General features: G+C 35.3%; 2 protein-coding genes across 2 annotated transcripts; one reads left to right on the top strand and one right to left on the bottom strand.

Annotated features, from left to right (window-relative positions):
* Positions 1-8453: 8453 nt before the first annotated feature.
* On the bottom strand, positions 8454-13432 carry LOC116117674 (poly(rC)-binding protein 4-like). The gene is made up of 8 exons (XM_031403690.1): positions 13099-13432; positions 12812-12913; positions 12392-12613; positions 12165-12223; positions 11966-12057; positions 11734-11846; positions 11555-11617; positions 8454-11069 (listed from the first exon to the last, which is right to left on the bottom strand). The coding sequence occupies exons 1-8, from the start codon at positions 13384-13386 to the stop codon at positions 10896-10898; spliced, it is 1113 nt and encodes a 370-aa protein (XP_031259550.1). The 5' UTR covers positions 13387-13432; the 3' UTR covers positions 8454-10895.
* A 4326-nt stretch (positions 13433-17758) lies between these two features.
* Positions 17759-22554, top strand: LOC116117730 (transcription termination factor MTEF18, mitochondrial-like). Its single transcript, XM_031403743.1, has 2 exons — positions 17759-18261; positions 20936-22554. Exons 1-2 carry the CDS (start codon positions 17819-17821, stop codon positions 22152-22154), a joined length of 1662 nt encoding a protein of 553 aa, XP_031259603.1. The 5' UTR covers positions 17759-17818; the 3' UTR covers positions 22155-22554.

The following is a 22554-nucleotide window of genomic DNA, read 5'->3' as shown; positions in this document are numbered from 1 at the left end:
TTTTCTCTTTCTGGGTTTTTTCTGTTCTTTCCTATAACGCTTCTTTTCAACTTCTGCTCGAATTTCAGAATTCATGTTTTGGTGTCCAGTACAGCACCTAAACTGAAAGAGTTTAACTAAAAGTTGATCATCGACATCGAGTAAAATAAATTTTTTCCTTGAAGTTCTACTGTGTTTGTAGACTGTAAAAGAATTTGCTGTCAAACAACATACTGTGTCTTTTAGCTGGATTTTTATTAAAAATCATTTTAGGTAAGATATAGTATTTGATCCTTTCAGGGCCAGTTTCAGTTGATGTGTTCATTCTACTATAGATTATATGTTGTGTTATTGGATTGGATTTTGACTCTCACACTAAGATAAAGCACTTCAGCTTATTGGATTGGAATGGTTTAGAGAGATCAGAGAAGATGACCACATCTGCTCAATAATAATGTGAATAAAATTGAGAATGGCATATTTTCTTCACCTTTCGCCTCTCTCAAGTCTCTCCAGAAGGAAATTGAAACCATTTGATGCATCTTGTTAATATACACTTCCTCGCTAACCACATCAAGAATAAGAGCATAATCACAAACGTTATCCATACAAAACTTCTTGTGATTCTTTTGTTTTTTCTGCTCTTTAGCTAATCTTTGTCAAGCTATTCATCGAAAGTGATTGGGTCCTCCATTTCTTAGACCAATTAAAAGCGAACTCCACTCACCTGTGTGGCCTCTTCATCAACAGTATATGGATTTCACCACAAAAAAAGTGGAAGACGAAGGTGATAGTCCAATAGTGACGAGTTTGTTTCATATGTTGGAAAGTAGAGCTACTTAACTAATAATTAAACAATAAATAAAGCTCGCGATTAGTCCATTTATATTTGGGATGAGACTTATTAAATTGATCAATCAAATTGCTATATCAAAGTTGTAAGTGTAGTGTTACTTTAATAAACTGCTTTTAATTTTGATTAAAGTATAAATTGGTATGACAGAAAATGTATATATGATTTAATTTTTTATATTGACTATTCCTTCATTTTGATAATTATAGGTTTGATTATATATCTAACATTATTGTATTATTTTTCTTGATATTTCGGTAGGTAATAATATTATATGTAAGCTTTTTCTATGTTGAGAGATGAAAACAATTGAATTGTTGAATACATTAACTTGGGCTAGAAGCCCATTGGTTTAAAATCTAATGGCAGTGACAACCAAGTCTCTGTCCAAAGAAATATAACATTGGACCAAATTTAGTAGAATTGAATCCAAACAAACTACAGCCCATATGTGTAGCTCAATTGCCCAACGTCGCCCATGGCCCTGGCAGTAATGAATCGTTTTGAATCTGGTTTTGCCTGAGTTATGACTTTTTTTCTTGAGGTTTGATGAAAGTATCAATTAGGTCCAGTAAAATCAGGAAAAGCCACTTCAGTTCCTGTCAAATTACATTCCATAAAATGATGCAAGGGTATTTTTGTCATTATATACAATAACTAATGATGTAGCAGAGTAGCAAATCATTTGTTGGATTTTTTTTTTTATGTTTATAGTATTTTTAACTTTTATCTTATTATTTAATTTTTTATTGATTTTAAGAATTATGGTTAAAATTTTTATAATCTTTTGTACAGGACAAATGGAATGTAACAGCTAGGGCGGACAAAAAATCTGTAAAACCATACATGCGGGTGATCTCCAACGGCTATAAAACGGCTATATTTCAAGGGTAAAAGTGTAATTGAAAAAAATAAAAAAGATTTACATTTTTTTTTTTTTTTGGGCCAACCCGCCAGCAACCCGCCGGGTTGCGGGCCTCTTGCAAAGAGGACAAATTAGCAACCCGCGGGCCGCCGGGTTACCATTGTGCAACCCGGCCCGCCCGGGGGTTGCTGGCGGGTTGGGCTCAACCCGGCCCGCCTTAAGTTTGAGCCCTCTTTTTTACGGGCCGGGTTAGGGTTGGCTTGCCTAACCCGGCCCATTTTTTCCACCTCTAACCGCATTTGTCCACCACTAATAATAACAAGGACTAAAGTATTTATTTTATTTTATTTTACTATACTGATTAATATTTTTGCCAAACCTCAGGGATAAAAATGTCATTAACTTCGTTTTAGCCTTAATTTCATGACGTGTACCACATACCCACCATGCGGGTTGATGACATTGATGAATGATGAGTATAATCTTCTTTTGTTTTTCTTACTGGGCAGTTAATCTTTGTATTGTATTATGTATATCCTGGCCATTTCAATCTTCATTATAACAATTATATTTTTGTGTTGGGAGAAAAAAAACATATTACTAAATAGGATCAAAAGTTATTTTATTTATTTAGATTTTGAAAGTTGAGTTATCAGGGAAAATAAATAAAAAAATATAGATAAATTTCACCCCTTAAGTACCTCGATGGTAGTTCGGTCTCTTGATATTAAAAATGAACTATTTCGTCTTAAAGAAGGCGATGAAAAGATACTTGGTCCTGAAGTACTGTATCTAAATGCAATAGGTGCATTATTATATTTGGCACAAAGTACAAGACCAAACATAACATTTGCAATGAATCTATTATCAAGATTTAGCTCTACACAAATTCGTCGACATTGAAATAAGATCAAACATGTCTTTTGTTACCTCAGTAGAACAAAAGACTTGGGATTATTTTATCCAAGGAAATTTGGTAATGATCCTAAATTAGTTGGCTATACAGATGCTGGGTACCTTTTTTATTCTCACAAAGCCCGCTCGTAGACGGAATATGTTTTCACTTATAATGGTGCTGCAATATCATGGCGCTTTACAAAATAAACATTGGTTGTCACTTCTTCCAACCACTTCAAGATTCTTGCGCTTCACGAGGCCACCCGAGAATGCGTATGGTTAAGATTTGTCATCCATCGTATTGAAAATACATGCAAATTGTCATGTACCTTAGATGCTCTCGCAATTATAAATGAAGACAATGCAGCATGTATTGCTCAAGCCAAAGGAGAATATATCAAAGGAGATATAACCAAGCATATTTCACCGAAGTTTTTTTACACTCACGAACTCTAGCAAAATTGTGAGATTGATGTAAAACAAATATGCTCCAGTGATAATCTTGCAGATTTATTCACTAAGGTCTTACCAACATCAACATTTGAAAAATTAGTGTATAACATCGATATGCAGCGGCTCAATAAGTTACTAAATTAATTCTACCATTTTCAGAGGGAGCATTGATCAAGAGAAGCACTAATTAGGGTGATTTTTTTTAGAAAAGTTTATTGTATTGGACATATGTGCACTGTACTCTTTTTTCCTTGATCAAGTTTTTTCCCACTAGGTTTTCCTAAAAAGGTTTTTTATGAGGCAGTATGAAGCACGTCCACTGTCACGTTACAGATTCATTGTAGAGTTGTATTTCTTTACTTAGGTTTTTTTCCCATTGGGTTTTCTTCAGTAAAGTTAAATACAATTATCTGTAAGAGGTGGATGTACAAGAGGGAGTGTTGTAAAATGTCCATCAACCGCCTTAGCTTTGAGGCGGTGAGTGGAGGAGGGGGAGTTGGCTATAAATACCCCCCTTCCTATTTCATTTTTACTTGACAGTGATTGAGAAAAGCAAAGAAATATACAGTCCATTTTTACCTTTATTTTCTTCATATTTATACGTCTTTCTAGTCTATTACACTTGTACCGCTAAAATTAAAACACCTACTTCTTAATTCTAATGAAAATACGTTGAAAAAAAAGAAAGTTTTCTGAAATTTTTATATATCATGAATTTCTGTTGAAATTTCTTTAAAACATTTTTAATCAAGATTTATTTAGTATTGTCGGTCACAAAATTAAGGCACACTGACTAGGCTATTTTTAATAAGAAGATTTTTCTGCATAAATATATAGAATATTTAATATCATTATATAATATAAATTTCAAGAATGTTATCAAGATTAATATGCCCTTGTTAGTAACAATCGCATATATTAGGAAATCAGAATCAACAAACACATATACTTTTGAGTTTAATATAGTAAACTCAAATAATTTTTATTTATAATAGAAACCCCACTACTAAACTGCAAAAAAACAAAAAAACAAAAAAAAAAAAAATATGAACACAAAATATGACCTGACGCCAAAAAGAAATTAAAAAAAAGGGGAGGCAATGGTGATTTCAAACTTCCAAGACTAAAGCACCTTTTTATGCTATTTAAAGCACCTTTGTTCCAAAAACGCCAAGTGGCAAAACTNATATATATATATATATATATTTGAGGAAACCCATCCCAATAAGGTAATTCAAAAAAGGTTTACTAGTAAGGAATTTTTTAAATTCATTAATTCTTAAAAAACCAATCCCTAAAATAAATACCAAATAAATTTTAATTCTATTACAAGTTTGAGAAGACATCCTTGCTTTATTTTATGCTATGCAACTCCTATTCCTTCAAACAAAGAAAGTAGTTGGAAATCCTCTTTAATTTAAACCGCTTTTCCTATTACAAGTTTAAGGAGACATCCTAATCCTTCAAACAAGCTACTTGAAAATCCTTTTTAATTTAAACCACTTTTCCTATTACAAGTTTGAGGAGACATCCTAATCCTTCAAACAAACCACATGGAAATCCTTTTTTATTTTTGGTTAATTTTCTTATCCAAATTATCTTATGTTAGCAAAATTACTGTTATAAATGAAAACCACCTTTCCTATTACGATTTACGACAATATTTTCCTTATGCTTTGAGGTTGTAGATAATAGTATAAATAAGGGACATTATTTGATTTTCTTCTCATCTTTTTGTTCTCTAATTCTCACTTAAAGCTTACAAATCGAAACACACAAACATCAACTAGAAATACAAAGGATGAATTCGATGTTTAGTTTATTTGATGCGTTCTGTGCTGGTTGTTTGAGCCCGAAACGGAGAGCGGGCCTCTTTGATTTGTGCAACCAACAAGAGTAACAATACACAGGTGCAGTCACAGGATTATTCAAGCAGTAGTCTTAACTTGAATAAGAAGCAAGGTGGTCACACATCATCAAAGACGAGTAGTGGGAAGCCCATGTTTTCACCGGAGTTGGATGGATTGCACTGTTTTGAAACCCTCGTCTTCTACAAATAATTTATGTACGGAAGAAGTAGATGATTAGATATATCGAAAATCTTTTTTGAATTTTTTTCCGTTATTTTATTCATTTATTGATTAATGATTCTAATTTGTGTAAAGATAATTAGTTGATCAATTAGTAGATATTATGATAAGTATTTAATTTCTTGGTTTTCAACTAATATCCTTAATTTTGATTCCATGAAAAAGCGAACAAAAAAATTCACCACCTAGCTTGTGTGAAGGAGATATGTGATTTCATTTCTTAATTACAAGAAATCTTATCAACTAACTTTGACAAACTTCTGTTTAGCCTCTGTAAACAATAAATTTAATTTTAACAGTTCATAATTCACTAAAAAATTACTTGGTAGGGGGTAAATCTGCCTTTTGTCTAACCCAATTATTTTAATTCACTAAAAAATTACTTGATAGTAGACCATTAATTGACCATTGTCATATTTTACCAAACAATTGGTGTTCTTGTCTTTGTCGTGGCTTTTCGACTTTATTCAAATTAAATTTTATAACTTCTGTGGCATCTATGCAATTTATATATCTTTTCATTCTTAAATTTGAAGTAACTTGAAAGCTGAGTTCTTCCATTAATTTTGTACACAAAGATAAACATAGAGTAGCTTTTGTTGGAAAAATGGCTCATTTAGCAAATCACATAGAAGTAGAAGTGATAATGAAAAAAAGTTTAGGGACTTATAGTGATAGGCCAAAATGTTAGTTTGTCCCACATTGCTTGGGAATGAAAAGTGGGAAACTTTTGGGGCCTATATATAAGAACTTAAATCATTGTTATTTGTATCTCAAGTTGTAATTCCATTATACTTCTTTTGTTTAGGGTTCTTTCTTTAAGGACCCTTTAGTTTGCAAGTTTTGTTGTATCTCTCCTTTGTTTTGGGTATTTGTTGTATTGTCCAAAAAGTTGTAATATTGTTTAGAGATAGTGAAGTTTTCTTTTGTAGCGCCCGATGACGTAGGTTTTAATACCGAACCTCGTTAATTATTGGTATTCTTTATTTTTGCATTTAATTTTGGCAATTTATTTATGCTTTACTACTTGTTATTATTATATTCAATAGCTAGCGTTAGAGTTTATGTTTCCGTTGCATAACAAGTGGTATAAGAGCCTAGATTTAGGACAGTGAGTAGTTATTTATATGGTTATATACATGTCTAGGAAAATTCTGTCAAAAAGACGATAAAAGTCTAAGGAGACTGGATTTTAAGTGGGACCATTTGTGACCCCTCCATTGTTTCCTGAGAATTTTCCTGGTATGCGTATTTAATCATTTCAGCACTTACTACTACCTAGGGCTATTGTTGATTTGTTGGTTAGCTAGTGAATATAATAATTTGTGGTGCTTGGTTATTGGGAACTTTGTTTACCAAGCCAATTGAGTAAGGCATAAATGGCGTCATTGTCCGAGGATTCATCGTCCGAGGCATCACCGTTCGCGGCACCACCATCCGTGCCAGTAAAGATGATAACGGTTTCAAATGCAAAAATTGATGTTGAAAAATTTGATGGCCAAAATAATTTTGGCTTGTGGCAGAGTGAGGTAATGGATAGCTTGTATCAGCAGGATCTAGATATCATTCTGGAGGAGGAAAAACCAGAAAATATCTATGAGAAAGACTGGGTGAGGTTGAATGAAAAAGCATATAGAATGATTCGCTCATGTTTTTGTAGAGAGCAGAAATATCCATTCATGAAAAAGAATTCTGCCAATAAGTTATGGAAGGCGCTGGAAAACAAATACATGAATGAGAGAAGAGGAAGATCTCGTTCGAAGGAAAAACTCAATAGGGATCAATGTGCCTTTTGTCGTGAGAATGGGCATTGGAAGAAAGATTGTCCGAAGTTGAAAAAGAAAGAGGGCAAAGCTGCTTCTGATGCATGCGTTGTTGAGCGTGAAGAGGATGAGTCAGATTTTTGTCTAGTTAGCCTACCATCCACCTCTGGATCAAATTAGTGGATTATGGATTCAGGTAGTACCTATCATATGTGTCCTCACCAGGACTGGTTCTTTAATTTTGAAGAACGTGATGGAGTTGTTTATATGGGCAATGATGATGCTTGTAAAACAACTGGGATGAGTTCAATTCGGTTGAAGAATCATGATGGCTTGACTAGAACTCTGACAGATGTTCGGTATGTACCGAAGTTGAAAAAGAATCTCATCTCTTTGGGAGCCTTGGAATCTAAAGGCTTCACGGTGAATATGCGAGATGGAATTCTAAAAGTTTCTTCAAGCGCTCTTATGGTAATGAAAGGCACAAGGAGAAACAACTTGTATTACTGTAATAGTAGTACAGTTATTGGAACGACAACTGCAGTCGTACAAGAGGATGCAGATTCAGAAATGCTCAACTTGTGGCATATGTGTGTGGAGCATACTCGACAGCAAGTGGAGTTTGAAACAACAGCTGAACCAGATAGTGTCCACGAGACAGAAAGTGATTCTGAGGTGACTAATGTGGATATTATAGATGAAAAGGAGAATTTACCCCAATAATCTCCTCAGCAACAGGAATCGATTGCATACAATAGGCCAAGACGAGAAATTCGCAAGCCTGCTCGTTTCGCTAGTATGGGGGCTTATGCACTTCCAATCGTAGGTGATGATATTCCTACTACTTATAAAGAAGTAGTTAGGAGTTCAAATTGTGAATCATGGAAACCGGCCATGAATGATGAAATGCGATCCCTACATAAGAAGGCGATTGGGTGCAAATGGGTGTATGCAAAGAAGAAGGGATTTCCTAATAGAGAAGATGTTCGGCACAAGGTTAGGTTGGTAGTAAAGGGATACGCTCAAATGGAAGGATTTGATTACAGTGAACTGTTTTCTCCTGTGGTAAAGTATTCTTCCATTCTAATTTTGCTAACATTGGTGGCACAATTTGATTTTGAACTAGTTCAATTGGATGTGAAAATTGCGTTTTCACATGGTAGTTTGGAAGAGGAAATCTACAAGACTCAGCCAGATGATTATAGAGTTGCTGGAAAGAAAAATTGGGTTTGCAGATTGAAGAAATCGCTATATAGTTTGAAGCAGTCATCAAGACAGTGGTACAAGCGATTTGGTCAATGTATGATGGGCCATGGGTACACAAGGCCTGATATTTCACAAGCAGTTAGTATGGTGAGCAGGCATATGCATGATCCTGGTAAAGGACATTTGCAAGTTGTGAAATGGTTTCTACAGTATATTTTATGTACTATAGATATTGGTTTAGTTTTTGTGTGGGATTATATTGAAAATGGGAAAATGATTCTCCAGAAGATTGGCACAGAAGATAATCCTACAGACATNAAAAAAAAAAAAAAAAAAAAATAAGGGAGCAGCAAATAACCATTGGTAACACTGGTTTCTTGGTTAATCAGTAAGAAAAATTTCGGCAAACTTCAACCAAACCAATGTTTTTGATCCCATTAATCTTATTACTCATCCTTTTTTGTCACAATTAGAAATTAATTAAACAAAAGAGCAACCTCAAACTGTTAATTATGAAGACACTAATACATTTGATATGTAGAAATTTGGCAGAAGACATGACTCAACTAAACAAAAATGCTTTCCATCAATGAACCAAGATGCAAACATAAACTCTAATACTAGCTACTGAAATATAATAATAACAACCACTGTTTTAAAACCCAACCGGGCCCAGCCAGTTTAATTGGTTTAACCAGGACCCGAAAGCTTCACCGAGCCGGGTTAACATTTTTCCTATTCACCAAAAACCTTAGAATTTAGAATGATGATCGACGAACAATTGAAGGCTAAGATGTTGAGGCTTTTGAAGAAAAAGTGCCAATGAGTGCAATGGTGGCAATGAAGTTGATTTCTAGTGAGTGAATCAATCGGAAATCGAAAAAAACTGGCGGCGGAAACAATCAACTTTTGCTGACGATTGGCGAGGCTAACGAGGGGGTGAGATGGATTTTGGTTGGGAGGAAAATGGGAGTATTTTCGGGGTGATGGGGAGGGTTGTCGACGCCGAAGTCTGTGAGATTTGGCCTGGAATGCCGACGTCAACGTCAGTCAGATCTAGCCAAAATCGAATCGATTTCAACCAGAAATTGGGTATATTTTCTGAGGAATGGGCTCAAGGGATGATTGGGATTGCATTTGAGGTGTCGTCGTCGCCAACCAATTTGTATTTGGGGTTTATTTGCCAAATTTCAAACCTATGGGGGCTTAACATTATTTTCAGGGGTGTTTTTGCCAAATTTTAAAGTTTTGTCATTTGATTTGACTAGCTGGTCCAACAGGGACCCGGTAACTTTGTCGGGTTGATTATTAAAACATTGATAACACCTGCTAAAGCAGAAATAAAGAATACTAAGAATTAACGAGATTCGGTATTGTAACCTATGTCCTCGTGCGTTGCAAAAGAAAACTCTACTATCTACAAACAATATTATTAACTTTTGGGTAATATTACAAATACCCAAATTATATAGGCATAAAAACAATTACCCAAAACAAAGGGGAATAACAACAAAACTTTTTCAACTAAAAGGTCCTTAATGAAAGAACCTTATATAAGAGGAATCTAACAAAACAATATTTGAAATGTATAAAACCATGACTTGGATCCTTATATATAGGTCTTAAAAGTTTCTCCATTTTCATTCATACTCGATGTAGAATTTTGCTAATTAGCCATTCTTCCAACAAATCTCCACCTTAGTGAATCAGCAAACTTTCAAAGTCTTGTATTTTTCTAACAAATTTGGCAACACCTTCAAATTTTCATATGTTTATGATGGGTTGGAAGTACACAAGAAGCAACTTTGACTACTATGTGTATTTTCAAAGGCTACAAGGTGATACTCTTATTTATCTACTCTTATATGTTGATGATAAGTTGATAACTTCAAAGAATGTAGAAGAAATTGAGAAGCTAAAGGCTTAACTAAATCAAGAATTTGAGATGAATGATTTTGGGGAAGCCAAGAAGATTCTCGATATGGAGATAATTAGAGGCAGAGGAAATGGCAAGGCTTGATTGATACAAAAACAGTATCTAAGGAAGGTCTTACAACGTATTGCCATAACTGAAAAGACAAATCCTGTAAGTACTCCACTTGCTTCTCATATAAAGTTTAGAGCATCATTATCTCAATCCATATTCAAATGCAGTAGGTAGCTAGATGTATGCAATGGTGTGTACTAGGCTCGACATTTCACATACAGTTGGAATTGTGAGCAGATATATGCATAATCTTGATAAAGGACATTGGCAAGCTGTGAAATGGATTTTAAGGTACATTTTAGGTACTGTAAACATTGGTTTGGTTTTTGAGCGAGATGATAATCTTAGTCAATTTACTGTTGGCTATGTTGAATCTGATTATGCTAGTGATCTGGATACGAGTCGGTCAATTACTGGATATGTATTTACTCCTGCTAGAGCTCCAGTAAGTTGGAAATATTCTTTACAGTTTACAGTTGCTTTGTCTACCACAGAGGCAGAATATATAGTAATCACAGAGACTGTAAAGGAAGCTATTTGGTTACAAGGACTATTAGAAGAATTAAAGATTAGTCAGAAGATCACTATCTATTCTGATAGTAAGAGTGCTATTCATTTAGCAAAGAATCTAGTATTCCATGTTCGCACCAAGCATATCGATGTCTGTTACCACTTTGTGTGGGAAATCATTAGTGAAGGAAGAATTGCCTACGGAAGATTGAGACTATTGAGAATCCCGCAGATATGTTAATGAAAGTAGTGACAATGATCAAGTTCAACCACTGTTTGAACTTGATCAACATCATGCAAGCTTGACTTCGTCATTTGACGCATTTGATGGTGTTGCAAAATTTGTCAGAAGAGTACAAAACTTTGAAGATTTGCTAATTCGCCAAAGTGTAGATTTATTGGAAAAATGACTCATTAGCAAAATCCCACATCGGGTAGCAATGAAAATGGAAAAAGGTTTAGGGACCTATATAAAATTAGCCACGGTTAGTAAGTCTCACATTGGTTAAGAATGAAAATGGAACAACTTTTGGGGCCTATATATAAGGACCCAAGCCATAATTTTATATATCCCAAACAGTGTTTCCATTACACCCTCTTATATAGGGTTCTTTTATTAAGGACCCTTTAGTTAAAAAGTTTTGTTATATTTCCCCTTTGTTTTGGGTAATTATTTTTATCACCATATAGTTTGGGTATTTGTAGTATTGCCTAAAAGTTTACAATATTCTTTGGAGATAGTGGAGTTTTTTTTTGCAGCGCCCGAGGACGTAGGTTACAATACCGAACCTTGTTAATTCTTGATATTCTTTATTTTTGTATTTATTTCTGCTTTAGTAGTTGTCATTATTATATTTCAATAGCTCGCATTAGAGTTTATGTTTCCGTTGCATAACAAGTGGTACATGAAGATCATATTTTCTTCTATACAAAAGAAAATAATGGATTTACCTGTTGAGCACTACCACCAAATTGAATATGCCTGTGTTTCTGTTCACCTTTTCCACCATATACCTGTAAAGAAAGAAGATCAAAGAAGCATATAAGAAATGCAAGGAAAATAAATGAATTAAGAGCAATATTAACAAAAGTCAAATGTAACAGTGCTTGATAATCAAAGATTTGCCTACCTTAATCATTGCTCCAGATTCATTTCTGATCCTCGATATGTTGGTGCCACACCTTCCAATCAACCCACCGACCAATGTTTCCGAAATCATCATCTCGAATGTTACATAATCAGCTGCAAGATTGGTTGTCCTAAAGATGATGTGGTTATAAGAAAAATATTAAAACTTGATAAAGCTGCAAAATGTAGCAGTTCAAAATTACAAGTATTCGATTTGAGAAGCATGGAATAACCTGAAGTAGGATCCACAAATGGTTGTGCTGGTCTTACTGCACCATAATTGTATGTTGGGCTAACGGATATCACTTGTCGGGGTGGGTTTTCCCTAAACATAATGAAAATGAAGAATAATTATACATATTTATCCTTTCCTAGAGCATAAAAAAATACCAGGTTGGGAAAACCAAGTAATGTCAAAGTTCAATGCAAGACCTGAGCTGATAACCAATCTCTACCAATGCCTTTAACACTGCAGGAATATCACCTGATATCTGAGTTTAACAAATATGTTAACATTATTCAGCAACACAAGAAAGAAAAGAAAAAGCAATACAGAAGGGATTTTATGAATTGATTGTATATGATTCTTGCATGTGAGCGGAAAATAATGTAGTATAAAGTGACAGCAAGTGAATAAAATTGAACACAAGAAATCTCACCTGTACAACTCGATCAGATTCATGAGCAGATGCACATAAAGGTAATTGATTTGGTGCAAGAATCACAATTGTGGCACCTGAAGAATTCCTCAATTTCTCAATGTTTTGACCAGACATCCCAATTAGACAACCCGCTTGTGACCCAGCAATCAAAAGTCTTATAGTGTTAGCAGCCACATGCCCTGCAGTTACTTTTGAAGCCTCTGCATTGCTATCATCTTCCTGTTATTTACAATATGAAACAAATATCCCATTAATCTGCTCACAATATTTTCAGGCCCATAGAAATTATGCCTGGACGAATAAAGACACTTCACAGCAGTAGTTTCTTTAGCATATGGCAACTTGTAAATCGCATTTCCAATTTAAGTAAATACAGATTTCTAAAACGAATTCTTGAAATGTAGAGCATAAAATTACCTTTAGAATCAAAGTGGCTATTTGTTGGAGCGCATTTTCAGCATCAGAAACCACGTTATCACTATCTTTAGAACTTATAATAATCACTCGCTCTTCATGTCGCTGTTCAACAAATTATTCTAAACACATTATTCACTTATTAAATTTGAAGTTAACACAGTCGGTCTCTTATTACGTTATTGGAGTTTCGGTTCAGGATTTTATGAAAATGCTGCGAATTTTCGCAGAAGCAAACCCTAAATTAAACACAATAAAAAAAAAAATTAAATTAAATAAAAAGAACTTACTGCAATAGCATCAGCGATTTTTATAGTGGCCTTGGTTTCCTCTCGAATCTTCTGGATTCTATGTCCTTCTTTGCCAATGACCTTTCCGATCTGCCTTGAAGGCACCACTATTCGAAACAACACATCCTGTGCTTTAGCTCTCCGTTTCGAACCTGGCTCTTCGCACTCCCCATCTTCACGGCGGCGCTTTCCGGAGACATCAAGCTGTGTCACGGATTCGGTGCCGGAGACGGCGTCGATTGCGGTGGGTTCTGTGGGGTTCACTGGAATTTCACCTTGATCGGCCATAGGTTGAGAGGTAAAAGACCTTGGCAGTAACAAGCAGCTTATCAACTTATCAGCTAATTCAAAATCTACAGGCTATTATAACTCATGAAATTACTTTATTGACCTTTCAAATTTAATTTTTATGAAACGTTCAATTATTAAACCCAATTACGGGTTAGCACGCACCTCATCTACTATATAAGCTAGGTTTGGGCGGGATCTAGGTACCTGCCCAAATCCCATGGAATCAGAATCGGTCGATTCCTAGGGTTTGGATTCAGAATCAATTAATTTCGGTTTCTAAAAGCCTTCAAGGTCTGGTATCGGTTTCGGTTATGGGTGTCTGAGAAAATTACATTACCCATATTATTCACAAAAATAACAAATACACCTTAAAAACTTACACCCCAAAACTTTATAAAAATTATAATTCAGTCCCGATTCCTACCCATGTCTCGATTCTGATTTCGGTTCTTGGTTCCGATTTCAGTTTATTCAGTGGTTTAACCGGAACCGCACAATATCAATTCCCATTTTTTAGAACCAGAACCTTGAATATTCGCCGGTTTCGGTTGTACCCTATTTTTCTGCCACCCCTAAATATAACCGATAAATAATGAAATACCATAATACAAAGATAATAAATATAGAGTAAACGACTTTTTTCCACCCAAATAATGGCTTAATGACACTCTCTCACTTAAAATGTTTCAAAATACAACTTTATTATCCACATTATACATTTATTAGTAAATTTTATTGGGAAGAAGGGCAAGATGATTAAAAGTTCGTTATAAGTAAAGGTCAATATGGTCAACTAGCATTATGCATCAAAAATCAAAATTTAGGATTTAGGGTTATAACTTATAGAATACTATTACACCCACGAGCCATTCTCACAAACATTTCTTACAACCCCGACGTAGCAATTGAATTGGTACTATCATATTAGCTGCACCACACCAAAGGCATAAAATGATTTTGACTAGACCTATGAAATAGTCGTTTCTTCATAGGGAACAACCATTCCTTATTGAAGGAATGGTCGTTCCTCACAGAAGGAATGGTTGTTCCTCTCTCAAGGAATGACCATTCATTCCCTACGAAATGGTCGTTCCTTGTGATTTGTGAAAGTATGGTCATTCCAAGGAATAGTCGTTCCTTATGAAGGTATGGCCATACCTTGTGAAGGAATGATTGTTCCTTCACAAGGAACAATCGTTCCTTATGAAGGAACGTCAGTTCAAAGTCCTTTTAGTGCCTTAGGTGTGGTGGGAGTTGACGTGATAGCACCAACTTTGTTGCCATATTAGAATTGTAAGAGAAAGTTGAGAGATTGGGTTGTAAATGTATTATTTTCTAACTTATAACAAACCTACAAAAATAATGAAGAAAACCCACCCCCATCTCATCCACTTTGCCACAGTCACTCGACCCCCTAACCTAGTTTGCCACTGTCACTCCACACCTCACCCACTTCACTTCTCACTATTAGGCCACACCCTTCACACCAGTGCTACAATCCGAAATCAACACAAATCACTGCCACACCAACACAAATCAACATTGTTTCCTCCTCTGAACCCCTTTATTCTATCCTCTTTCTATATTACCCCCAAATCATTTCTCAAAACTTCCATTTCATAATCGAAAGACATTACCTACGTTTTACAAATTTATGTTTGTATTTAGAATAATGCTATGGACATCGAATTTTTGTACTGAAGGACATGACCTCTGGTCAGACGCGGCCACATTGGAGTCTTCAGTGAATAAACAGTCATCTAATAATTATGGACGCTCGTCTATATTATATGAATGGGTGTCCATTTACTATGGATAGGAGTTCATATAAGATGGATGTTCGTCCAAAAAGTTTTAAAAACAAAATAATGGACATTCGTCCATCTTTTATGGACGCTCGTCCATATACATTGGCTACTTCATTTTTATTTGTCTTCTTGCTCAATACAATATTCAATTTTTATTTGTCCTCTTGCCCAATTCAATGCAATTTCTATTTTTATAATATATAGTACCACAACATTCAGCTCCAGTCCTGTTTGTGCCTGCTCTTATTCAATACTAACTCAATTAGGTCAAACTGGTGCAATTAATGTTTGTTGGTTAGTGTCAGACTTTATTACCGTTTCAATGAATAGTGATATCTAATTAATAGGATTCGCAATCATACTGGTATGTCCTTTATTTCTCTGATTATTTAAGCATTAAATAAATTTAAAATTTAAAATTGTTAATATTCCATCTTATGAGGACGACGACCATTCTTATAAGATGGACAGGCGTCCATAAACAATCTAGGCCAATTTTTTTTAGTTTAAATTATGAATAGGCATCCATTCTAGTGGACGACCATCTATAATAAATGGACTCCTGTCCATATTAGAGTCCATTGTTATTTTCGCATCGAACGATCGTCTAATAATAATGGATGGCCATCCATATTTGATGGACGACCGTTTATTCACGAAATATTTGTTAACGTGATACGTGGCTCATCTGATTTAAATAACATATCGTTCGATGTAAAAATTCGGTGCAAAGCATAAATGTCCATAACATTATTCTTGTATTTATTTCCTATTGTTACTTCTACGAGGATGATTGTGGAGTTAGGGATAAAGGATGAAGTTGTATAGAATAACTGGGGAGTAAAGGTGGAAAAGTAATCCGCCCGGCCTGGCCCACGGCGGGTTACATTCTTTGGCGGGCCGGGCCTAACCCGCCCGCCAACAAAGGCGGGCCGGGTTAGGCCCACCATTTTGGAGAAAATGGCTGGCCCAGCCCGGCCCACCAACCCTAACCCCTCGGGTTAGGCGCGGTCCGGGCCGGGTTAGCCCGATTTTCTTATTTTTTTTTGTTTTTTTAATTTAACTTTTCAAATAAATAATTATAAATATAATTGTTTAATTTGTTTTTAGTTAACTTTTCAAATATTAATAATTCAATTCAATTCAAATTTTTTTTTTTTTGGTTAACATTTCAAATATTAATTCAATTTTAATATAATAAAATTGTAATATAAGAAAAATTAGACTTATTCATTTATCAAAAAATAAAATAAGAAATTACAACAATTATTGTCTCGTTAAAAACCTCACCAAGAAAAACCCAATGGAAGAAAAACTTGGTAAAGAAAAAAGAGTGCNACCGATCCAAGCCTACGTGAGTTTTTTCAAAATGAGCAATCAAGAATTATGCAAAAAAGAGCTCAACAACAAGGTCAAAGATCTCAAAATAACTCTAGTTCTTTTCAATATTTTGATGATCTTACTGGATCCGGAATTAATCTACCGGAATAATAAATTGTTATTTTAGTTTATGTTGTATTTTCTTTTAATTTAAGTATTTTTAAATTAGTGTTAATTTTTATTTTGAGTTATTGTAGTTTAATATTTGCATTGAATAAAGTTCTATTTTTAATTTTTTATCATTTTTTAAATTATATCATTATTATGAATTTATTATTATAAATAATAATCAAATTAAATTAAATACAAATACTCAAATTTGGTGTGATTTTTGGTATAAAATTTAATACTCAAATTAACTTAACAAAATTAAAAACAAAAAAAAGCAAAAAAAAAATAAAAATTGTTTTTTATTCGTGCTACAGTACCACACCATTTTGGTGTGGTGCTATAGTGCCGCGCACTTTGGCGTGGGTTGGAGCACCAACCCACGCCAATTTGGTGTTTTTTACGCCATTTTGGCGTGGGTTGGAGATGCCCTAAGATGATATTGAAGCTGGAGACTACGTAGATCACTTGGCCTTGATATGGCTTCCAGTGCTGGCTTATAAGTCATAGCGCAATTTGATGAGCGTCCATTTTTTTGTTGTAATGAACAACTGCTAGAGCATATCCCGGTATCCTTTTTTTTTGCAATCGGAATATTCTAAGGCTATTTCAACTCATGAAATTACTTTATTGACCATTCTATTTTAATTTTTATGAAATGTTTAATTATTAAACCCAATTACAGGCTACGACGCACCTCATCTACTATAAGGAAAATAATATAGCCACCGATGGTAGTGCACCGAATGACGTGATAAAATCCTGATCGTTGATTAATTTTAACTTAATATCAATCAATAGTCAGGATTTTGTTACGTCATTCGGTGCACTACTGTCGATGACTATAGCATTACTCCAATTATAAAACCAATAAATAATGAAATATCATAATACAAAGATAATAAATATAATATAAAAAGATTTATAAAATATAATTTTAATTGAATTTAAATTGCACGACATTGTAAATGTCTCACCAAGAGTACATAATTGTACACTTTTAACCCTCGATAATTGCTTATTTCTGAAAATAAAAGAGAGACAGAAGAAGTTTTGTCTGAAACGGGTGTTAACCTCCGTGTAAAAAGCCCCAAAATCTAACGAAAGCCGAAACCCTAAACCTCGTTACAACAATGCCCATCTCTAAATCTGCATACACAATCTTTTCCCGCCATTTGAGTTCACTGCCAAAGCTTCCAAGAATCCCATTTAAGTACAAGCAACGAGCCATCGAAGAAGCGCAACAAGCAGTTACCGACTATCTCCACTACACAAAGTCCATACCTTTCGCTTACGCAGATCACATTAGCCGAAATTCTTTATACAATCTATTCAATCTCATTTCAAATGTCGGCGTTCCTTATAAAACTTCTAATTTCTCTAAGTCCATCGTTAGATTCCTCAGGTACCACCCTATTAACGAATTTGAGTTTTTCTTTGAAAGTATTGGGATACATTACAGTGAAGTAAGTAAATTTTTGCCTGCTAATAAGTTTTTCTTTTCGGAGGATGGGAGTGTATTCAGTGCTGCTTGTGCGCTTTCGGGTTTTGGGTTTCCTTGGAATATGTTGGGGAGGTTGTATAAAGAAGAAGTTTTGATTTTTAGTAAGAGTTACGAAGAAATAACGTCTAGGCTTTGTGGGTTTAAAAATGATTATGGGTATAATAAATGGACTCCCGTCCATATTAGAGTATATTGTTATTTTCGCATGGACGGAAGTCTATTTCAAATGAACGATCGTCCAATAATAATGAATGGTGCAGAATATTTGTTAACGTGATACGTGGTTCGTCTAATTCAACTAACATCTCGTTCGATGTAAAAATTCGGTGCAAAGTGTCGGTGTCTATAGCATTATTTTTGTATTTATTTCCTATTGTTACTTATATTAGGATGATTGTGGAGTTAGGGATAGAGGATGAAGTTGTATAGAATAACTGGGGAGATGATAATTTTGTTGGCTTCCAGCGGAGAAACCAAACCAATCCTGAATCTGAGTGGTGAAAGTGGGAGGTGGGAATGGGTTTGATTGAGGTGGGAGTGAGTTTTGATTGTGGTTGTGACATAAATGGAGTTTGAGGGGTGGTTATAGAGGATGGAGAGAGAGGTGGATCCAGTTGTAAAGGTGGAGATGGTTTGTTATGGTGTTAGATCCCAGACAGCTGGTTAGGCGAAACGCTGCCAGCATAGGCTGCGATCTGGACTAGTCAAACGTAAGTAGGTTGCGACGCAATGCAGGTGGCATTCGACTACGGCGATGAGACTTTTCCTTTTTTAAAACAATTGTCTTTTTTTTTTTCTTTTCTTTTTTCGAGAGAAACACGCACTGTTAGATAGTAAAGTTGTATTTTGAAATTTTGGGTGAAAAAAATCGTTTACTCCTTAATAAAATATAAAAAGATTTAAAAAAAATAAAGAGAACGATTATTTCCCACCTAAGGTTTGGCCTAAGTTAGTTTTTCTCCCAAAAATATTTCAAAAAGATGCTTTTTAGTCGGACTGTCAGTCGAGCCGAGCCACTCGCGAGCTTGCTCGACTTGACTTGGTTAGAGTTCGTTTGGAGCTCGACTCGAACTTGATTTGTTTACAGAGTCAAGTTTGAACATAGTGAAGCTCGGCTCGTGGGCTCACGAGCTTGGTCCGGCTCGTGTAAACACTGTGCGCTTATATAGGGTGTTTTGGTGATTTTTTAAACTATGAGGTATTAAACTGATATTTTCCAGTAAAAAAACTTTGAAAAATAAAATAGGAGTGAGCGTTGGGCACTGCATACTGACATACACAATCACCAACACTCACTGTATCCACAATTCCGCATACTCTCTTCTCTCATTTTAATGCTTTCATTCACTTCTCTTCTCTCTCAAGTCTCAACTCAACCACGTCTTCTTCTTCAACCTTTCTTCTTCTTCTTCATTTTACTTCTCTCTTCTTCTTCTTTTTCACTTTTAGCTAATGTTGATAATGATCACACCCTCACAACTTACATCGTCAAAGTCCACTACGATGCCAAGCCCTCAATTTTCCCAACTCACAAACACTAGTACGAGTCCTCCCTTTCCTCCTCCACCTCTCTCATCCACACTTACGACACTGTCTTCCATGGCTTCTCTGCTAGATTCACTTCTTTTGAAGCTCAACAACTCAAAACTCTCCCCCATATCATTGCTCTCATTCCTTAACGAGCTCGCAAGCCTTAACAAGCTCGAGCTCGATATTGGGCTCGCGAGCTGGAGTTTGAGCTGGCTCGAGCTCGCCTCGAACTCGACCGAGCTCAAGTTTGAGTCTAAATTCTGAGGCTCGCTAGGCTCGAGCTCGAATTCGAGCTCAACACTGTAGTAAACGAGCCGGGCTCGATAAGCCAAAAGCTCAAGCTCGACTAGGCTCAGCTCGTTTACAGTCCTACTTTTTAGTTAGTAAAATCTGTTAATTGACATGGTCTATTCAATGAAAAGATAAAAATACCTTTTACTATTTGAATCTAAATTCAAATCTTTACCTAAACTGAAAAAAATTATAAAAATTTGAAAAAATGACTTGGGTCAAACGTTGGGTAGGAAATTGTCGTCTGTCGAAAATAAAATTTTAATTTAATTTAAATAGCATGACAATGTAAATGTCTCACCAAGACTACATAATTTTACCCTTAACTCTTGAATTACCGGTTGATAATTATATTCATACGCACTTATTGATAATTGTTTATTTCCGAAAATTGAAAAAGAAACAGCTCTTGTCTGAAACACGCTCCGTGTGAAAAGCCCAAAAATCTAATGAAAGCCAAAACCCTAAACCTCGTTACATCAATGGGCATCTCTAAGCCTGTATACACAATCTTTTCCCGCCATTTGAGTTCACTACCAAAGCTTCCAAGAATCCAATTTAAATACAAGCAACGAGCCATCAAAGAAGCGCAACAAGCAGTTACCGACTATCTCCACTTCACAAAGTCCATACCTTTCACTTACGCAGATAATATTAGCCGAAATTCTCTATACAGTCTATTCAATCTCGTTAGAAATCTCGGCGTTCCTTATAAACCTTCTAATTTCTCTAATTCCATCGTTAGATTCCTCAGGTACCACCCTATTAACGAATTTGAGTTTTTCTTTGAAAGTATTGGGATACATTACAGTGAAGTAAGTGAAATTTTGCCTGCTAATAAGTTTTTCTTTTTCGAGGATGAGAATGTATTGAATGCTGCTTGTGCGCTTTCGGATTTTGGGTTTCCTTGGAATATGTTGGGGAGGTTGTATAAAGAAGAAGTTTTGATTTTTAGTAAGAGTTGCGAAGAAATAACGTCAAAGCTTTGTGGGTTTAAAAATGATTATGGGTTCAGTAATGATACTGTGATTGGTGTGTGTTTCGCTTTTCCTCATGTGTTGTTGGTTGAGGATGATGAATTGTTTGATGATTTGAAAAGGGTTTTTGTGGATTTTGATTTAGTGAGCTGCGCAGAGGGATATGTGGATTCTTGGTACGAAATTTGTAGGAAGATTCGCTTGTTTTATGATTTGGGTTGTGAGAAGGGGACGTTAGGTGAATTGGTGGGTGAGAATAAAAGAATATTTGTTGATTATTCAGAAGAGGTATTGGCTCAAAAGGTGGAGTTCTTTTGTAGATTTGGGGTAAGGAACGTGGATGTAGCCTTGTTGCTTCTTAAGTGCCCAGAGATCCTGAGTTTTGATTTGGAGACAAGAGTGATTTCTGTGGAGGGATTATTCAGACATTTTGGATTGAGTGCCAAGGAAACGAAATCTATATCTGAAAAGTACCCATATATATTGGGAAGAAATAAATTGGCTAATTTGCCTCATGTGATGAGGGCGGCAAATCTTCAAGATTGGTTCATTGACAAGATCAGGAATGGAAATCATCAACTGTTAGGGAATTATGCCTTAAGCAACTCTAACGAAGATTTCGATCAAGAATTTAGGGATGGCTTGGAGAGGATCCAATCTTCAAAACTTCGTCTTCATACAATGAAGAAGTTAACATTCTTGCATGGAATTGGTTATGGAGAAAATGCTTTCACTATGAAGACATTAGCTCACTTGCATGGCACCAGTAGTGAGTTGCAAGAGCGATTTGATTGCCTTCTCCATTGTGGGATTGAATTCTCGAAGGTCTGTAGGATGATAAGATTGACTCCAAAGGTTATGAACCAGAGTCCAGAAACTATAGAGCAGAAGGTGAACTTCCTGTGCCAGGACATGGGTGCTTCTTTGGATTACCTTGATATGTTCCCAACATTTTTGTGTTTTGACTTAGAGTACAGGATTAAGCCCAGGTACAGATTCCACATGTGGCTTACAGATAAAGGTTTGTCTACCATAAATTACTCCATTGCGAGCATGGTTGCTACTAGTGAAAAGAGTTTCATAACTCGCATTCATGGAATTCACCCAGCTGCTCCAAAACTGTGGTTGGAGTCTTTCTTGTGCAAAAGAACTAGTAATAATTGCTAGAAGGCATTTTTTTCAATGATGAAGTACAGTAAATATGACTGAGTTACTCTACAGTTTCCTGGAGATTTTACTTATCATCCAGAAATTATTATTCAATTTTCTTGGAAAGTTCTGTAAATTGGTATCTGACATGCGACAATAGCATTACCCATTTTTCGCAGGTCCTTGTTTTAAACCACTAAGATGATATTGAAGCTGCAGACTATGTTGTTCGCATCGCCTTAATATAGCTTCCAAAGCCGGCTTACAAGTCATATCGCAATTTGATGAGCGTCCATTGTATGTATTGAGCAACTTCTAATTACCGCATTTTATACTGGTATTTGATTCTATTTGTTTACGATGAATTCTTTTTATTGGAGAAAAGAAAAAGAAAAAGCCAAATAGATTGGCGCTCTCA

The sequence above is a fragment of the Pistacia vera genome, unplaced genomic scaffold (assembly GCF_008641045.1).
Source record: "Pistacia vera cultivar Batoury unplaced genomic scaffold, PisVer_v2 Contig820, whole genome shotgun sequence".
NCBI classification, from domain to species: Eukaryota; Viridiplantae; Streptophyta; class Magnoliopsida; order Sapindales; family Anacardiaceae; genus Pistacia; species Pistacia vera.
The sequence above is the reverse complement of the archived record's forward strand: the minus strand, read 5'-3'. Positions and strand labels throughout refer to the sequence as shown.